General features: G+C 34.5%; 3 protein-coding genes across 3 annotated transcripts in view; 1 reads left to right on the top strand and 2 right to left on the bottom strand.

The window, feature by feature from the left end:
- Positions 1-3,085, top strand: part of LOC135134792 (uncharacterized) — a 30,404-nt gene extending 27,319 nt beyond the window's left edge. Inside the window, exon 2 of the mRNA XM_064063625.1 lies at positions 959-3,085. Within this exon, the coding sequence (XP_063919695.1) occupies positions 982-2,355 (1,374 nt within the window). The 5' untranslated portion in view covers positions 959-981 and the 3' untranslated portion in view covers positions 2,356-3,085. The remainder of the gene's footprint in view (positions 1-958) is intronic.
- Positions 3,086-6,113: 3,028 nt separating this feature from the next.
- Positions 6,114-7,765, bottom strand: LOC135135317 (uncharacterized). Its single transcript, XM_064064343.1, has 2 exons — positions 7,338-7,765; positions 6,114-7,283 (listed from the first exon to the last, which is right to left on the bottom strand). The coding sequence occupies exon 2, from the start codon at positions 7,281-7,283 to the stop codon at positions 6,114-6,116; it is 1,170 nt and encodes a 389-aa protein (XP_063920413.1). The 5' UTR covers positions 7,338-7,765.
- A 7,138-nt stretch (positions 7,766-14,903) lies between these two features.
- LOC135135316 (sodium/hydrogen exchanger 1-like) overlaps positions 14,904-20,526 on the bottom strand; it is a 47,007-nt gene continuing 41,384 nt past the window's right edge. Inside the window, exon 7 of the mRNA XM_064064342.1 lies at positions 14,904-14,922. Within this exon, the coding sequence (XP_063920412.1) occupies positions 14,919-14,922 (4 nt within the window). The 3' untranslated portion in view covers positions 14,904-14,918. The remainder of the gene's footprint in view (positions 14,923-20,526) is intronic.

The raw sequence follows: 20,526 nt of genomic DNA, 5'->3' as shown, positions 1-20,526 counted from the left end.
GTGATGAAGATGAGAGACGGTCAACCACAGGATATGTCTTTACATTCCAAGGGGCCCCTGTATCATGGAATAGCAAGAAACAACCCACCATTGCTTTATCCACAACTGAAGCAGAATACATGGCTCTAAGTGCAGCGGCGCAAGAAGCTATTTGGTTACAGGGCCTTCTAAATGAATTAATGCCTGAAGTCGATGACGAAGGACCTATTCTGAAATGTGACAATAAAAGCGCAGTGGATCTGAGTCGAGTGGGAGGATACAGAGCAAGGACAAAGCACATAGATGTGAGACATCATTTCCTTCGTGAGCAAATTCAAGAAAAGGCCATACAAGTTCAACACATTGCTTCGAAGGAAATGACAGCTGATGTGATGACCAAAGCATTACCTCTGGAACTGCATGAAAAGCACCTGAAGGAAATGGGACTCAAGAAGCGTTAATTTTACTTTATTTAAATTTAAAATTATTTTTGTTGATAGTTGTAGTTTTCTAGTGGGAGTGTTGATATTATAGAAAACTACCCTTTTGCTAACTGTATTACCGACATAAGCTTGCGCATGTGCGCACTTGACACTGTAAGTTCAGTTGATGTACCACGAAGTTGCAATACACATTTCAATCGTTTCGTTCAGTTTTATTCACCTATAATTTCCAAACAATCAATTCCACTGGATAAAGCAAAACCTTGCTACATTGCACAATGGCTGCTTTTTTTGCGCATAAAAAATTCTATTTTGAATTTTGCCATTAATCCATTGACTCACAATGTCCGTAAAAGTTGCATATTATACTTACTCAAACTTATCAAATTATTACAGATAAATTATAAGTTAAAGGGTTAATTCAAAATGCAACGATTGTTAAATTCACTCTGGCCTGTCTATCATGCTTCCAATTTGTTTGTATTTTGCTATTTATTGTGACCAACATTAAAACTTGGTTTTCATCATTGTTGCAGGTAGTTACTCTTCTTTGTTTATCATGGGGGACCATCCGACCGAGAGAAAATGTACCCTTTCACCGGATTTTGAAAATGTTCTGAATTGTGATAACTTTGTTGATAAAAGTGGGTTGATTCTTGCAATTGTTAAATCGGACATTCCTGTGATACTTTGTACAGCACCGCGTCGGTTTGGAAAAACTGTAAACTTAACTATGCTCCAACGATTCTTGGAACTGGAAGTAGATGAAAATGGAATAGAGATAACAACGGTTTTGGAAGAAAAGGTCAACTATAAACTGTTCAATTCAGCAAGGTTCAAGTTAAAAGTTATGGACCAGCGGAATAAGAACTTTGTAACAACTCATTTCGGACAATATCCGATTATCACACTAAATTTTCAATGTTCTGGTCCCATCAGAAATCAATCTGATGCAGTGAATGTGTGTAGACGAGCTATACGTGAGGCTTTTCAGCAACACGAGTACCTTTACCAATCCACAGTGTCACCGTTGAAAGATGATGAAAAAGATGTTTGCAGACAATGGTGTAGTGCACGTGCCTACAAAGAAATTCCAGAAGAAGATGTACAGGCGGGGTTGGTAGACTTGGTAGTTTATCTGAATAAGTTTCATAAAAAAAAAGTTTTCCTGCTTGTTGACGAGTATGACTCGATTGTTTCAAATGCATTGTACAATCTGGTAGATGCCAAGTTGAACGACCTAACGGAAGTTGCTTCATTCGCCATTGGAGCTATTGGAGATGCTTTAAAACGAGTTTCTAAACTCTTTCAAGGAGTGTTTATGACAGGAATTTTAGATATTGCTGGTATAACGATTTCCAGCGTATTGGGTAACTTGAAACGACTACAATTCGGAACCCCCAATCTGTGCCAGGATTACTATGGGTTTTCTGAAGATGAAGTCGATATGCTGTTTGATCGGTTTGAAGTAGAGGAGGGGTTGAGGACAAAAGCGAAAGCCAAATATAATGGATACTACAATGGGGACAAGCAACGACTATATAATCCTCAATCGGTTGTGCGTTTTCTGAAAAATTTACAACTGGGAGAATATGCTTTGCAAAATTATTGGCAACAATCTGGCTACATCCACAAGATGTATAACCTATTTAATCAGGATGTCGTGCCTAACTTGTTGACTAGCCTACTACAAAGTGCGATAGATATGCCAGATTTGGAGCTGGGACCGTTAGAATTAAGTGAGCTGCAATCGTTGTATGGGATATTAGTTCATTCGAATTTGGATTGTAAAAAAGACATTATTGTTAGGTTTTTTATATCTCTTGGATACTTAACATATACTGATTCGAAACTCCAAATACCTAACGGCGAGTTAATTCAGGAATTTACAAAGAAGCTACAAACATATTTTTTTATTGAAATATGGTATTAACGAAAATTTGTCCGAGGATTGTTCAAAATCATTTTCTGAACTTGTCAGTCTCTGTGAAAAAGATGGCTCATTAACAGAGTTCAATAAAGAATTAGCAAATTTTCAAAGTACTGTCACCCGTCTACTTCAACAGTCAAAAATTATCGATCCACTAAATGAGGCAACATTACAGAGTATAATTACATTGACATGTACTCACAACGGATTTCTCTTTGGAAATGAAATAATCATCCCAAATTATAGAACCAAAATTGATATAATGCTGTATAATGGTAAATCTGGGATTATAATCGAATTAAAATGTGATCCACATGCTGTAGAAGATGCAGTAAAACAAGTTTTTGAAAATCACTACTTCAATGTCTTCACAATGGCGAAATATTTTAATGATCGTCCTACAGATCCTTCTCTTTCTCTTATTATGGGAATGCATGTAGATTCTGAAAAGAAAGCATCTGTGATGTGCCTCCGAAAGGAGGATATTAGGGCTGTTCTAGATGATCACAACATTCCGGCAGAGCCATCGCTAGAAAATGGCATTGAGATAGCTGTTAATACTAGGGGTGAAAAAATCATTAATCTATTTTGCGAAAGAGCAATTCGTGTCTCGTAACAGCAGAGAAAAAAATGTAATTGCGGCTAATTTTTAGTTTTAATTCAGTATATTTTTAAGTTTAGTAATACTTAATTCAAAGTGTATTTTTAAGGTTAGGGGCAAGTTGATTTTAGTTTCGATCACCTAAGGCTTGTTGCACACGAACGGTAGTTCCACCGGCCGGCAGATTTGTCGGACGGTCGAACAACCGGATGAAATTATATTTCATTGGTGAGAACAGGACTTTGCATACGAAGAAATCACGGTAATTCCGCCGTTAAATCTTTGCCGGCAGCCGGATATATTATATTTTCGCCGACGTACATCCCGGCGACCGAGCTAACCGGCCGATCATTTCGCCGAGCAAAATATTAGATTGCATACAAGTCAATGGAGGTTTGCAGACGTCCGGCTGAAATACCTGTTGTTTTATAAAATTTTAGTCAGGATCGTACTAGCACTTAACAGGGGTGGCACTTATTGCAATATTTCAGAATTAGGTACGCTCTGGCTCAGTGTCGATGCGACACTTGTGTGTTTGGAAGTTGCGAGGTTGGGACCCTTTTGTCTTTGTCTGCGTTTTACGGCAAATCGACGTCCACATGTCCACCAGACCTTTTTCTTCTGGTCAGCCAGAGATGCAAGACTAATTGTTAGTTTGCAAACTGAACTATTACGGTTCTGTACACAGTTTATTTCTGTTGTGTAGTCTATGCAACTGTGATGACGAGCGTGTGCAAACACCCTCCGGTTTTTTACCGGCACGGCAAATCTGCCGGCCGGTGGAACTACCGTTCGTGTGCAACAAGCCTAAATCTGTTTTATTTCGGTTTTGGTTTTGTTTTGAAAATATATTTTCTATAGTTATAGTTATAATAAAACATGAATTACAAAGTTTATATTGTTTTAGTAGAAATGAAAAGCCTCCTTTTTTTTTTAATATTGGACTTTTAGTAACTGGAAGCCGATCTGATGGGTTTTAAAGGTTCTTTTGTTACCCAAACCACCTTGGTCAGGAAGTGAAATGCACAATATTCGGGGTCTCTGAAATGGGTTTAATAGATAGTTTTTTGATTTTTTTCCTCGGTTTTGAGAGTCTTCCATCGACTTACAGTAATATCGAACAACAATGACCTGTCCTGTGGATTCAGGATTGATGGTCGTGCCGATGATTCTCTTCGATAGATACATACCTATAAATGGTATAAGCTGTCGTGAAAGAGGAAATGCTGTAAAAATAGATCGGATTGTAGAAGAAGAAATTACTAGGTTTTTAAAAGTGTCTTAACTGTGCTGGTCTAAACTAGGATATTATGAAAAAACAGATAAAGCAATCCATGTAAACGAAGAAGACAAAGTATGGAAAATAAGCAATATTCATCAATGAATCGGGATTAACGTATATTATTTTATGGGGCACATTTGGTAGAGATAAATTTAGGGAAACCAGAATATGTTACAGACGTTAAGAGATTTTACCAAATCTTATTAGATGACAAACTTGGTAATATAGTCAGAGATATATAGTTTTAATTTCTTTAATTTTTGTTTAACAATATTTTTTATTCCAATTTTAGACCTGTTCAATTTTTTATTTTATTTTACCAGTTATTATCCTGATCCATGAATGAAAAGCCATTTTGGGGTAAATTTTGTAAGTGCTCTAACGTCCTGATCCAGGAATAAAAATCCATTTGGAGGGTTCGAAAACCTCATAAATTTGAATAAGTTTTTTGTCTCTTTTTCAATGATTTGTGCATGTGCCAATTGGCTTGGTCCAGAAATAAAAAGCTATTTTGGGATGTCTAAAAACAACGGATTTTGTAAGGTTTTAAATGGTTTTATCATGTGTCCGATTTCTGATGGTCTATAGATTTTTGGGGCGCAGAAAAATTGATGATTTTAGGTCTTTTTCGATTGTTTACTTTTGAGGAAACAGCGGAATTTGTAAGATTCTCCCCAGTTTTTAAAACGCCAAATGTCCCGGTACCAACTCTCCTTGATTTGGTGTTGTTTTTCCCTTTTTTTTTTTGCATGCGCCAAGTGGTTTGGTCCAGAAATAAAAAGCCATCTACAGATATTTGACTACTTTTGGGATGCATAAAAATTAATGCTTTTGGAGAGGTTTTAGCCCTTTTTCGGTTGTTTGCTTTTGGGCAAACAGCTAAATTTGTAGGATTCTGCCGTGATTTTTAAGACGCCAAATGACCTGGTCCAGAAATAGAAAGCCATTTTGGGGTGTTTAAAAACAAGGCATTTTCTAAGTTTTTTGTAGAATTTTACCTTGTTTTTTCGTGTGCCCAATTTTTGGTGGTCTACAGATATTTGGGTACTTTTGGGGTGGATAAAAATTAATGCTTTTTGAGAGGTTTTTTGCCTTTTTTGGTTGTATACTTTTGAGAAAACAGCTAAATTTGTAGGACTCTGTCCTGTTTTGTAACACGCCAAATGCCCTGGTCCAGAAGTAACATTTTATAGTCTACTATTGGCTAAAAAGAAAATTCAACAGTCTAAGCAAGTACCCTAGAGAGTCTTCTAAAGAGAGATATTCCATGCACATGATAACGCAGAGGAGGTGTAGACATCAAAATTTGAATTTTGAAAGTGTTCACGGACAAATTGTGTCCTAGATTTTTTGACTGCGAATTAACTTACTTTTCAGTGCTAAATAACCTCGCTGACCAAATCATTGCATCTTTTGCATGTCACCTTGTATTATAAATCAACACATGAATTCTACGCTTATTAATTCGCTAAAAAATTGTAAGAACATCTGTGGTAGTATTGAGTTTTGCAGTTTTCAAAAATTGCTACAAATTGCATTGTTGTAAAAATATAATTATTGCTTCAAACGTGTCATTAGATTTTTAAATTTGTTCATCCATTTTTTTTTTTAATTTCTGGAAGTATATTGTATATATCTTTTCTAAATATTTGTTGTTTGCGTGGTTAATAAACTATTATTATTTTATACCCACCACTGATCCGAAAATGATCCGCATTCAGGCAAGACTTCTATCGTTACGGGTATTAAAACCACTGATTAGCTAAAGAAAAGAACTTTTGAGATTCTAGAATTACAGCAAAAAAATTCGTTTGTCATTATTGTCTAACCTCGTCCCATCCCCATGAGCTAGGACGACTACAAGTACTGCCTCCTTTACTAACAAGCCGTGCTGTACGAACTGGCAACAGCGCCTAGGAACCGATACGGAGGCCGGCCGCATACGTCGATGCCGAGCCGAGCTAAAGCCGCACAGGAAAAGTAATATTTTGTTTTATTGCTTTCGTTATCAGGACTAATGTTAAATGATGACGATAACATTTGCAAATAGCGTTTGTGGGGTAGCAGCAAATAATTTCGCAAAAACTTATAGGCCGAAGGAGAATATGAAAACATAATAAACGAAAACAAGATTGTGGCTGGTGAATATCTACGCTTTTTTAATGTTAATTGTGACACTTGATCAAAAACAATCTCTAGTTGTCTTTTGTGTTCATAATCATGAATTTCTGCCATTTCGCAACATTTCTCTAGATAGTTCCTACATTTCTGTAAGTATAATTCAAACTGAGACTGATCAGATTTACAATTAATTTCTTCAAACTTATGGTACCTGCTTAATATATTTTTCAATTGGGACCATCGACTTAGTTTTAAATCATATGGAAGAATCCACTTTAATTCATGAGATGACAATTCGTTACCTTTTATCACCACTTTCAATCTCATATTCTGGTCCAATTTAACGCTATTAACTATATAAAGATGTTCACCTTCATCACTTCCATTGTCATAATCAACACTTAAAGTATAAAAAAATAATTCACTGTTCTTCATTATCACATGCCACTTAGAAACACTTTCAACTTTCGAAGCAAAGTCATTTTTTACATTTTCAAAACTTTGAATAATGTCTGCTTTTAAAAAGTTGTCAATTGCTGCGGCGGTTCTGTTGAAAACTTTTTTTTTTCTTTCTTGAGGGTCGTTCCTGACAACACTCTTTTCTTTAGTCAGATACTTCGGCAGATTTGGAAAAATTCTTGGGAGTGCATCTTCTTTTAACTTGGGGCACATTAATAGCAATTGTTGTGTAGTTCCGTCCTTTGTTTTGTACAGGTCATAGCGAATTATATCGTCTTCAGAAAAGTGTTTCATGCAGACAACACTATTTGCAGTGGGTGAAAAATCTTTGCGGGGAATAGCTAAAAGCCACAACTTTTTTCTCTCTTCATCTTTTGGAAATCTAAAGGCTGATACAACTGGACCTCCCTTTTTTATTTCACTGTCGTAATTGGAATTACAACCAGGAACACAACATTTACGCGGCATCTAAAATTGAGGTTATTTTGAACAATTAGCAAATTACTTTACGCTACACTTTACCGTTTGAAATTTCCGTTATTCCTAAAAATTAATATTTTCACAAGTTAATTCCAAAAGTTCACTACTAGTTAAAATTTGATAATAAATAAAACCAGATAAACACTTTTGCACTGCTACACACCGGCACAGATGTAACAGGTTGAACAGGTTGACCAGCCGCCGCACAGTGTTGCCGTATTTCGCACAACACGGCTTGTTAAGTAGAGGAGGCAGTGCTACAAGCATTGATCTAATAAAGGAGTGGATGGAGCCTTGTATACGTTTCCAAACGCGAGCGAGTGTAATCAACATAAGAAAGAAATAGCTATAGCGGTTATGCATCAGTAGGGAAAGGACGGCTGACCACGTATCACGTGCTGGGTGGCAAGAAACGCTTCATTTGAACGGGAATTAATACGTTTTCTTACGAATTTGTTCAAACAATCAATTATAACAAACGTCTGTTAATGAAAACTATATTTTTACAGCTTACATTGAAATTATGTGTAATGTGAAACAACAAAAATCATGTTAAGTGGTGGAGATAGTTTTTTAATAAAATGAAATGTATAGAAAATCTACAATATATTACGAATTCAGTTAATACAATAATCTTCTACAAGTTAACTAATCTTGTAATGTATGTTCATCGGTAATTCTGAAATTTTTAGAATAAAAGTAATTAAACTTTCGATAAAAGTGACAGGGTGCCTAATTAAATTAAACATATTAAATTGTGTGGAATTTTCTACTAAAATCTATTTTCTAAATCCACGTACAAATAACTAAAACAATAATCAATAAATATAAAATTCCCTCTTTTTGTAGCAATAATCCGTTTTTTCGTAACTCGGAATGTTTAGGGAATCTAACAATGTTTTTAAATTATTTACGAAATCGTTCGTCTGTGTATGTGATTATTACGTATGAAATGAAACAGGATTGCTTTATTTGCACGTTCTATTCAATTATACGCACAACACGATTTCACGATGTTTAACAAATAGTCCAATAAAATACAATTTAAGAAGACTGTAGACATTTAAATAAGGTAACTTGGGCCTAAAAAACGTAAATTTGCAAAAATACACCTTCAAACACCATGCGACAGCACGAATGAAACCTCCAGAAACACAGTGCTCTGCAGTTTCGCGTCAATGTTTTGCCACCCAGAGAGCCCTATCTCTGTCCCACTGTGTTGACAACGCGCGTCTCTCTCTAAGTTACTTCCATATAATATTATTTCTATGGCTACAAGTCATTTAGCCTTGCATCATCTGATAAGTAACCTGTAATACTCTGATCTAAGTGTGCTAGTTAACCTACTGTGACTGCTATAATCAGACTGTTCGGGGAACTTTGAAACAATGTAACATGTTCCTAAGTTCTAAGTATTATGTGTAACATTTTCCCCAGCCCTTGTTGTAAATTTTTTTAACTTGTAAACTGCAACGGATCATAATAAGATCAGATACCAGCCCTAAGTAGGTGCACACGTTTACCTGTAATGATTGGGGTTTACTCGAAAATCATTAATACAAATAAAATTATTCTGGACGTTGACGTCCTAACAAAAAACTTTTGCAAGATTATTACTAACTCAATCTACAACATAATATTTTTAGAAAAAATGACGCATACTGTGTATTAAAATCACTTTAATTGCATGCTAATAAAATTTAATGACATAATTAGAATTATTTGGTTGACAATGCCGAGTGGGCATTCGCAGTAGGGTCCTTGTAAACTTGGAAGCCGTGTCGCGTGCCTAAAGAATTTCCGTTCGTTGCAAATACGGTCCTGTGTTGCCCCAAGCAGACGGTCTCAGGTGGACGTACCTGTATAATTTATGGTTTTAGAGTTTTACGGGTTACGTTCCTTGACTAAACTTGTAAAATATTATTAAAGTGATTTTAGTATAAATCTTTAAACGCATCGAGTACAGTACTGGGTATAGGTACTCTTTCATACCGCTGCAGTTTACATGTAGGGATTAAAATGTGTCTTATTTTAGTCTGGAATCTTGAAACTGGGTTTTCCTGTTAGAATGAATAAATATCATTATTATTATTAAAATATTTTCTCCGTCCGCTGCATTTACATTTGCCGCCTACATACCACTTTTGCCATTTGGATAAAAATATTAATCTTGACTCATACTAAGCAAGTATAACCAATTTACAGAATCTACAGAAGGTATTTCTATATTGTATTATTGTTCCATGAAAATATGGAAATATGTGCGTTTTTTAGAAATAGGCGAAAAGTAGAAAGAATGGCAAATATGCTAAGTATGCATGCAGTTTGCATGTTGCATAGAATTCGCACGCTGATAATAATAATTAATTAATAATAATTCTTCTATAAAAAATAAATTTTTCCTTAATTACATAATAAAAAAGTCGAATCTTTTAAAGATCGGAATTTTGAGACAAAACACTTAATTTGAGACTTTTTTCAAAATAGGACAATTAACTTGAGACATAGGGATTAGAAACTTTGTTTCACTGACAAATTTAGTTTTACGGGAGGTTCTAATCGTCAGAACGATGGATTACTGGTATGCAACTGTTAGTGTGTGACCGGGGCTTCTAGGGCCTCATGTTATTGGACGACAATATGCTAGCTCAGCAAATATTTCCTGGGATGCGAAGGATGCGCCATCGGCGGCAGGTCTTTGACATGCAGGACGGAGTCACCAGCCATACACCTCGCACAAATGTTGTTTATTTGAACCAGTATTTCCACAACGTCGGACTGGAAAGTCTGGATCGACACATTGATTGGCTTTCGCGTACATCAGATTTAAGTCCCTCTGATTTTTTATTTGGGGATTTCTTCATGCACGTCTGTATTCGTATACCAGCTATGCAAACAGAGAATCGCCGATACAGGTAATCTGACAATATTGCTTTCAGATTTCAACTCAAATGCTGATCAACACACGTAGGAGTTTTGAAGATCGATGTATGTACAGCAGCGGAAGGCGGCCTTTTTGAGCAATTCTTGTATATATTGTAATATTTCTCTACATTTGTACAATATTTCATTACTTCATTTGTTACCTAGTGTTAAGTTTTGTTATTTGTCGCTATCTAAATGGTTTACTAAAAGGTTCTTTTGAAAACCACCAGCTGTTGATTAAATAAATCTTATCGTCACATGATAGGATCAACATTTTAATGGGACTTTAGTAATAAAAACTCACTAAAATCTATCGGCACTAGTAACATAATGTGACGAGCCGTCACTAAATTCGTTCACGAGAAAATTGTAACTAAAAAGACTAATAACAAACCCTCAAAACATAACTAGAAAATTTGCAAATCTTAATTAATTAACACGCATGTTCTAATCGGCATATAGTACCAGTCAAATAGATAAACAAAATCAACTATCAATCCCCAAATGCAGAAACAAAATTCGCGTATTCGCAAATTGCGAATAACATTACGCTTGCCAGACATTGCAAATAACGTGTACAAAATGATACGCCAGAAACATCGCCAATCGCAATTACTTTCATATAAAATTGTATCCAAACTAAAACAGCTGCAAACGAAACCCAGACACATAAACAACCTCAGAAAAAACGCCCTTTTTAAAAATAGCTACAACAAGCTAACCACATGTAGCGATGACGACATGAGAAGCATGACGCAAGTTGAAAAAACCCGAAAATATACGACACACTAACCAATAAAAAACGTCAGTCGCGGAACCATAATTAAAAGCTAAACCCTATAACACAACGAAATAAAACCTAAAATCCCGTACCGAGTAATACACTAATCATGAAGAAATATAGTCCACTAAAGTCACGAGAGACAAGAATAATGAGTAAAAATCCCTATATAAGCAGTAGCGCCGAAAACGGTTTAATTCAGTTAGAGTAGAAGTTTCCAGTTGTAGCCGAAGGCTCTGCCGAATCATTGGTCGAGATTTTTATTAATTTTTGCTGAATTTTGAAGAAATCCGAACTTAGAAGAATTTGCTGAGCCCGAGAGGAAGATAGAAAAATTCTCAATGCTGCAGCTGTGTAAGTCTACCTTTTAGTCATTCTTAGTTTATCTTGCTTTCCGTTTTTTCGTCATGTGTTCTCGAGTTCGAATCGTACATGTGTAGCGTTTAATTTATGCGTTTTCTCCGTTTCGTTGGGTGTGAACAGTTAGCGCCGGCACCGAAAGTAATCTTTAGTGCTTCCATATGTTCCCGTTTGCAGGTGGCACGTCTAGCCTTGCGTCGGTTCTTGATTATTGGGGAGGATTTTTCGATAAATTACCGTTTGCTTTTATGATAATTATTCCAAATTTCTGTAAATTGCCAAATTAACTCTTTTGCTTGCGACATAAATATTTTATATGCGTTTTTTGGAGAGGATTTTTCTGATTTTTACCATTTGTTTTTATAATAATAATTCCAATATCTCTTTAAATTTGCCGATTTAATTCTTTGCTTGCGACATGAATATTTTATGTGCGTTTTTTGGGAAGTTCCCGAATCGAAACCTTTTAATCTAATTTTCTTGCTGTTGATTATTTTATATTGAATTTTTGCCGTTTAAATATGACTCCGTTCTCTGATTATTTTGCTATAGTATATGTTATATTGCTATATTTCTCACATTATACTTTATTTTAATCGTCTCATTGTATTTTAGCGCATTTATGATACTAACGTCCCAATGTTTAACTGCATGTATAAATTATGACTGTTTATTTTTACATGTATCTACCTGTCCTGTAACCATCAATTTTTCTCGTGAACGATTGTTGTGCTCGGCATATTTAGCTAATCGATGTATGTGAAAATTCATTTATCTCTCTTTTTACATGTTTATATTCATAAGTTGTCGTAGATTTAAGTGCATGATTTTTACCCGTTATTTTAGTTGTTCTCATGATTTAATTAATATATATAAATGCCCAATCGCAATTTATTTAAATAATTAAGTAATGATTCCATTTAGTAGTTAGTAGTTTTTTTATTTTATGTTTTGCATGCTGATTTTTCTAGGATTAAGTTTATTAATTAAAAATGTGGGTTATATTCATAGATTTTAAGAGTTTTATTAGTGGAATATAATTGCGTAGCGCCTTAGAAGAATGTTTTGCATGTTGTTTTGCTTTTTTCGTGTTATGTGTGTGAATTTATTTTATGTTTTATTTTTCTGTTGATTATTTACACATTTACTCGATTATTCTTTTGACATGCTTATTATGCTTTCTTTTAATATACGTATAAAAATGTTATGTATGTTTAATTATTACCTCTTCCCCTACATGCAGTTTAGCTCTTCCATTTCCAAGGAAATGGGCCTACACCCAAATAAATAATTTTGTTAGTGTCCAAAAGCTCGGCCGCGGTCAAAACTATTTGGGCACGACAATAACCTTATAAAATATTTTGTGCAATTTGTGCATTTATTGTGTTTAAATTGTTCTACAATAACACTGGATAAAATAATTTAATTTGAGCTGTTCAGTGATTTCTGAGTGAGGTAGCGCGAGTAAATACCTAGCTTGACGGCCCCCCAGGGCGTGCAACGATGGCGATGCTGCCAATGGAAGTGTTGGGGAAGACAAGCTGCGGAAGGGCCTCATTTCGGGTTTCTTGGATACGTATTGTGTTGGGTATAGTCGAAGATGGCTCGTTTGACGGGATCGCGCACTACGACCAGGAGTTTTCGAAAATAATTTTTTAAATGCCATTAAGTACCGAGTTCGTCAGGATATTCTCGATGCTTTTTCAACTCAGAATCATAACCATAATTGAAGATATTGTGATTATTTTCAGACTCCTACAGAGAAATAGTCGCGATTGCAGTGTTTTGTTAAAGTGAGACGATTCCTGGAGTTCGGAGGAGAACACAAGCTGACTTTCTAAACGCATTGGTGGGCTTGAGGCAAAACTCTATCCGTGACAGCAGAACACAAAAAATCGTCGTCACTAAAAACTTCTAGATTAAGCGGATTATTAATGCCAGCTTTCTGAAATCCATCTAATATGTTGCTTTAGCTAAACGCTTGAGACATAATTAATTGTCATAATGAATTCTGGAATATTGTAAGTTGTAATTGTTTTGCCTGGATTGTTAATAGTTGTGTTGTATCGAGATTTAAAGGAGGAATAAACTGCAACATTAAGGGATTTATTATTGCAGTGTGGCGGAAGGGTCAACAACATGATCCCATTATTTGTGGAAAAACGAATCACATCAATGCTTACATGATTCTTATGAGTATCTAGTATTAAGAGTATGTGATTGTTCTCAGAGAGATGAGAATATTTTGCAAAATGTCCAAGAAATTTCACAAAACTTTTTGTGGTCACTTGCAAAAGTGTCTCCAGAGAACCTTTCCGTTCCTTCAGATATGAAATACTCTTAATACCTAACCTTTGGAAATATAAAGAAAGGAGATATTACAATTCCAATCGCATTCACGGCGAAACAAAGTGTTACAGTAGTTTCTCTATATGCTGATGTGTCTAGTACGACCTGCATTTATTTTTTACTGACTATCACTTTTGGACATACTTGTACAGTTCTGCACCCGATGTGAAATAAGCTGGTGGCTTCGGGTGTTTTTAGACTTATTTCTGGATTTTTGGAAAGGAAACCACTCAACTCAGCTCAGCTTTCAGGAAACTTCTTTGAATTCACTTTTGCAAATCCATTGCTTGCCTTCTAGTCAGACCGTAATGCATTTTACTACATGACAGTAATATTTAACAAGTAGCTTTTCCTCAGAAATTGTAAATATCTGCGATTCTTTATACTGACTGTCTTTTCCTTTAAATTTATGCAATTTTTGTTCATTCAGTTTATAGTGTCTTAGTGTCTATTTTATTAATCCAATCCAGGGAAACAATTATAATTTACAATATTGCTGAATTAATTATGACAATTAATTGTGTCTCAAGCGTTCAGCTAAAGCCAACATATTAGATGGATTTCAGAAAGCTGGCATTAGTTTAAAGGAATAAGATGTTCTTGTCACTGCATTTTGTCCATTTGTTTTTTTTTTTAATAAAATAGTACATTAGTCGATTTCATACTTGTTGGATAAGTATACACGAGTAATTAATTGTACCAATAGATAAGGAAACAATATTTTTAATAAATGTTTTTATTGGAAAATTAACAAAGACCTATATATTATTCTTAGTAAAAATTGCCATAAAATTCTAAGAAAAAAACAAATTACAACAAATAATAAATAATAATAATAATAATAGACAGTTTTCGTTGTTTCAATAACGCTTATTCTTTGAAAAATAACAAATAAATGATTCTACATAAAGATTAACACACATATTCTAAAAAAGAGTAGATGGTACTTTTATTTGAAGCATAATAATGAAAAAGCAGCAATCTTTATTTCATCAATAAAGCTTTTCTCCCCAATTGGAACTGTTTTTGCGGCTGGTAGGGATGCTATCAATTTTAGGGTAAAAGAAAACAACAATATGTTTACATATCATTTTTTGAAAAATCACAAGTTTCACGATTCCTTTTCGATTTTTCAGTGGGCAGCATCGTGCACCATGCATGCTATTTTAAAATCATCAAGTGTTTCAAAAGCTTCTGGACTAACTACTCTACCTGAAACTGGTATGTTATAAATTTCGTAATTACCCTTAATATAAGAAGACACAGGTATATTAGACCCAGTGTTGGGCAGTATCTAGATACTTGTATCTAAAGACAGTATCTAGATACATTTTTACATACAATTTAAGCACAAAATATCTGTATCTAGATACAAAATTAATGGTGCAGATACAGATACATTTTTTTATTTCACTTTTTTTTCAGTAGTTATTAGTTGAGTTATACTAGTAGTAATTTTTGATACTTCATATTGGTGATTTTGGTCACATAAACAAAAATAGAGGTAAGAGGTCCACTAATAGTGTTCTGTCACGGAAATTTTCATATTTTAAATACCATCATTTCCTACATTGTAGCCTTCAATACTTATACATCTTTAAATATAATAATAATAATAATAAACCTTTATTGCCCAACAGGTTACAACCCACTTAGAGGACAACATATAGAATACAATGAACACGCTAATACACACAAACAATATATACATACAAACATAAAATTACCAATTAAAACTTTGAAATTAATATACCTATAACTAACAAGAAAAACTCTAGATAAAAGAGTGAAATACCAACATAAATACATTTGACCTTACACCTATAATTTTTCACTAAAAATGTCATTATAAAAGACCTCAGCATCACGGCACATTATTACCATAGGCGATTTCTTTAGCACGTTGGTTCTCGGTGTTGGAAAATTGAAAGTTGATGCATGTCTTACATTAAGCCTTGGCACATGTAGATTTATATGTGATAGAATTTCGGGACAATCTACAAAATTGTGAAGCAGCTTCCAGATAAAGTGGGCACCATGTATTTTCCTACGTTCAACTAATGAAGATATATTATGAGTGGACAACAAAAAGTCATAGTCCACATTTCTGGGTGGGTAAGCTCCATAAGTCTTAAAGGACATAAATTTGAGAAAGCGTCGTTGGATTTTTTCAATAGCCAGTTGATAACACACATAAATTGGCGACCATACAACACATGCATATTCTAGCTTGCTTAACACAAAAGAAAAATACAAAGACTTTAGCAGAGGTAAACTTTTAAAGAGGGTGGAGGTTCGCATTATAAATCCGAGAGATTTAGATGCCGACGCAGATATGGCTCGAATATGGTCGATAAACGTAAGTTTTGAATCAAAATACACTCCAAGGTCTTTCATTGTGTTAACTTGAACTAGTGGCTGATCATTTATGTAGTAGGAGGAGGACATTGGAGTAAGTTGACGAGAAAAATTAAGAAACTGACATTTATCGATGTTCAGTTTCATACGATTGGAGAACGACCATTGTGAAATGATATTTAAATTATCCTGGAGAAATCTTACATCACCAACAGAGGAAATAGAAGCAAATATTTTTAGATCATCAGCGTACGCAAGTGTAGGGCACTTAAGTAACTCTAAGAGGTCGTTGATGAATAGGACAAAAAACAAAGGTCCAAGATTGGATCCTTGCGGAACACCTGATGTTGGCGTATAATCTTTTGATTTAGATCCATTGTAGGTTACATAGTTTACTCTATCTGAAAGGTAAGATTCAATGAGAGAAATAAATGACCTTGTAAGTCCAAACGAACTTAGTTTGCGAAGCAGAATTCCATGATCCACAGTGTCGAATGCACTGGAGAAGTCTGTGTATACAACATCTACCTGACTGTTAGCGTCAAGATGCTCACAGATAAACTGGGTAATGGTTATTAAATTGGTGGTTGTAGATTTTCCAGGCAAGAAACCATGCTGATTTTGAGATATATAGGGCCGAACATTATTCATGATGGATTTATAAATCACCTGCTCAAATATCTTTGCAAAGTTAGAAATAATTGCTATCGGTCGATAGTTCTTTAGATCCGAGATATCATCCTTCTTGTGCACAGGCACAATTCGTGCTCGCTTCCATTTGTTCGGAAAAGTGTAATTTTCAATAGCCTTATTAATGATCACCGACAGGGGTTGAGCCAACGCATATCTTGCATCATGAATCATAAAGCTAGGTATCTGGTCATCACCAGCCGTGTGCTTAATGGGAAAAGAAGCCATAATTTTAATTATATCATCTTCGCGGACTCGAACTAAGGCGAGAGATGGAATATTGCTATAGGAATCATCTTTGAAGTTATAACTTGAACTAGGTAGATATATATCAGAGAAAACCTGTGCAAATCCATTTACTATTTGATATGGTGTCTCAAACGATAGATTTTCCTGATACATCTTGCCCGGTATTCGCGTAGTACCACGCTTCATTTGCAAATATTTGAAAATTTCTTTAGGGTTATTGCAGACTGATTGTTCAACCCTGTCTATGTAGGCCCGATAACAAAGAGAAATTTGAATCTTACAGTGTGTTCGAAGTCGTTTAAATTCATTAAAAAACAGAACATTTTTGGAGGATAACCATTTCTTTCTATAAAATAGCTTAGTCTTTAGACTAGCGATTAACGATGGTGTAAACCAAGGCGGATAGGAATGTTTACGCTGAGAAGTATACAGTGGCACAGACTTTTTAATTAAGGAGTGTAAATGATCATAGAATGCTTCCAGGGCTTGATTGACATCAACAAAATGTTCTAAGAAGGTCCACTCAGCAGCAAGAAGGTCTTCATACAAGGTGATAAAATTGGCCTTGCGAAAGTTATAAGAGGGGGTACATATAGTTGGGAATGGCACGGTTTCAGGTTGAAATAAAAACTCCACAGTAATTGAGAGTGTCGGATGATGCGGATCTTCACGTACAAAAGGATTTTCTTCACGTTTTACTTGAATTTTCCGAAAGTTGGAGAAAATAAGATCCAACTGTCTATTATTTAAATTACCAATACTATTATGTTGAGTAAGTTGAAGCGAATCACAAAATGTACGGAGTGAGTTTACTTTAGAGCAGGTAGTAGAGGGAGTGTTGAACATTGATAGGTTGAAATCACCAATCAGTAGTGCAGTTTGACCAACAAGAAAAATTTCCAGACCTTCCAAAAATATCTCATAATCTGCAGACGAAACACTAGGAGGTATGTAACACACTACTAACAAGAAAGTAACTGTATTATACTGACATTTACAAATGCAAAGATCGATTAATGGGACCAAATCATCAATGACTGTAGTGTTGATAATTTGACAATTTATTTTATTAGATATAGCTGCAATAACACCACCACCAATCACTTTATTAACAGCATTAAATTTTCTGTCAGATCTAATGATGTTATAGTTAGACGGAAACAATTCAGAATTTTGAATAGAGTCATTCAGCCACGATTCAGTTATGACAATTATATCGAAGTCCATTTCACAAGCATTAACATAGAATGAATGAGTTTTCGAACACAGTCCTCTGGCATTTTGGTAGTAAATAAAAATGTGATTATTTATGGTAGTAAATAAAAATGTGATATAATCCTGAGGGATAATAAATCTAAACCATGGTAAGATGGTATTTTAAAAACCATAAACCACAATTCACTATTCACTGCGTTTTCGGCTTATCGGGGCAATGCATTTTATCTGTGTACCTGAGCAACCCGGCTCCGGTAGGCCCGCTCGTTGTATTTGTGTTATTAAAAAAGAGTAATTTTTATAGTAAAAATATTTGTTTAAGGTATGTTATTATTTTTAGAAAATAATAATTGCGTGTTACATAATAATTATGTTTTTCAATTAGCACAAATTAGTTCTGTAATCGACTAATCGAATGTTCAATACATACATTTCTCTCGAATAAATCGCATATTTGTTACTGTTTTATACCTTTATCTTTCAGGCAAATATAGCATCTTTTCCTGTTGCCACATGTGTCATTTCTTCACTTTTTCATTGTTGGACCTAACGCGAGGCAGGTTTGGCAGGTCCGTTTTGCCCTAGAATGTGCCGATTATGTTTAAGTGTAATTATCTTGGGCAATAAAATTAATATTTTTACAACCCTCGGTAGAATAATTTATCGTGATATATTCTCAGAAATCGTGAAACGAGATTAAAATAAAATGAGTTTCAACAAAAATCTGAAAATTTAAAGTTGCACTCTAGTGATTCCGGCCTGCCAGGCAGCTTTTGATCCTATAAGGGGTTTAAATACCTTTTTAAAAAATTGTACTTATTTTGCTTTAAACGGAACCAGAATTCTTCCTAAAATGTATATATCTTTCGCACCGGGATAGACGATTACCGGACATGGTCATAAAAACATCGTAAGCCGATATTGAAGAATAATAATTTATGACAGGTTGCCGACAACAGACCCTCAGCACAGAATAATCATTTCCCGTATTCTTTTGAAATATTAATTTTAATGCTGGAGATGATTATTAGATCTACTCAAACACAATTTGGACAGTGTAGTATGGGAATAAAAACAAAAACAAAAATATTCTTTTTAAGCGTAGGTACGTAATAAATATTGCACAATTTGCGACACATCAAACAGCGAAGCGATGGCCTATTTGCAGGAAAAAAGAAAAGATTTTTGAGTCTTGAATAACTATGCTACAGTAAAATGTTTATGTTTTAAATTTAATACCACAATCCCTTCTTCTACAGCTATGGAACGGGTGTTTAGTACCGGAAACCAAATTCTGACACCAAGAAGAAATAATTTAGGTGACAATACGTTCGAAATGTTGTTAATTTTAAAAAATTCATTAAACAATACATAAAAAAAGTACATAAACATGTTTTCAGTTATTTTATTCGCCAAAGCTTCAAAAAGTATCTGTTTTCTTGTATCTGTATTTAGATACATTTCGAAAAAATCGAAAACAATCTGTATCTAGATACTTTTAAAAGTATCTGTGCCCAACACTGATTAGACCCAGCCTAGTGATATCTTTTTGTTCATAATTCCAATTCTATTTAAGTTCATTTGTGAAAATTTTGATCCCTGACAAATGTTGATTAGGCCATTAGACATATATATTATATTGTGTCCAAAAACTCTCTTGAATCATTGATGAATACTTGTTGGCCAAAAATTTTTGCAAATCCATTTCGAACAGAATTAAAAAGGAATTCAAAGTCTTCTGTGTTCTCATTGCTGCACACTTCAATTCCAAAAGGATGAAAATGTCTACTTTCAACAACCAATACTGGAAAACCTTGCCAGATAAGTTTATATGTAGCCTCCGCATGCATATGCGTAACACCTTTTGCTTACTTCAGTCAAGTTTTAGACGATAAAAAAACGGAAGTACGTGGGCTTATCAAAAGATATGACATGTGCTACTACATCTATCTGCTACTATCTTATCACTTTTCCAACTCTCCTAGGTTCAGGGTACTTGGACCAAATTTTTGCCGTGGTAATGCAGACAGATAGTTTTTAACTAATGTCTATTTTATACAATAACTCTAATAAATATTTTGATTTAATATGAGATTCTTAATTAAAAAGTCTCTCAATCTGCTCTTTAACATTTCTACTGAGTTTTGTTTTTTTTTTTAGATAAGACATTTATAATTTCGTCTATTACATATAAGGGCAACAGTAAATAAACATTAGCTTTGGGAACAGAAATATGAACTACGGGTTTCATTATTATTAATTTATTAGTTATTGCAATCATTCGTTATTTTGTTAAACATAGCA

Source organism: Zophobas morio, unplaced genomic scaffold (genome assembly GCF_036711695.1).
Source record: "Zophobas morio isolate AGI-343-1 ecotype UQ-CSIRO unplaced genomic scaffold, CSIRO_AGI_Zmor_V1 ptg000024l, whole genome shotgun sequence".
NCBI lineage: Eukaryota > Metazoa > Arthropoda > Insecta > Coleoptera > Tenebrionidae > Zophobas > Zophobas morio.
The sequence above is the reverse complement of the archived record's forward strand: the minus strand, read 5'-3'. Positions and strand labels throughout refer to the sequence as shown.

Excerpts from the sequence above, each read along its gene's own strand:
- LOC135135317 (XM_064064343.1), bottom strand. The coding sequence starts at position 7,283 with ATGCCGCGTAAATGTTGTGTTCCTGGTTGTAATTCCAATTACGACAGT.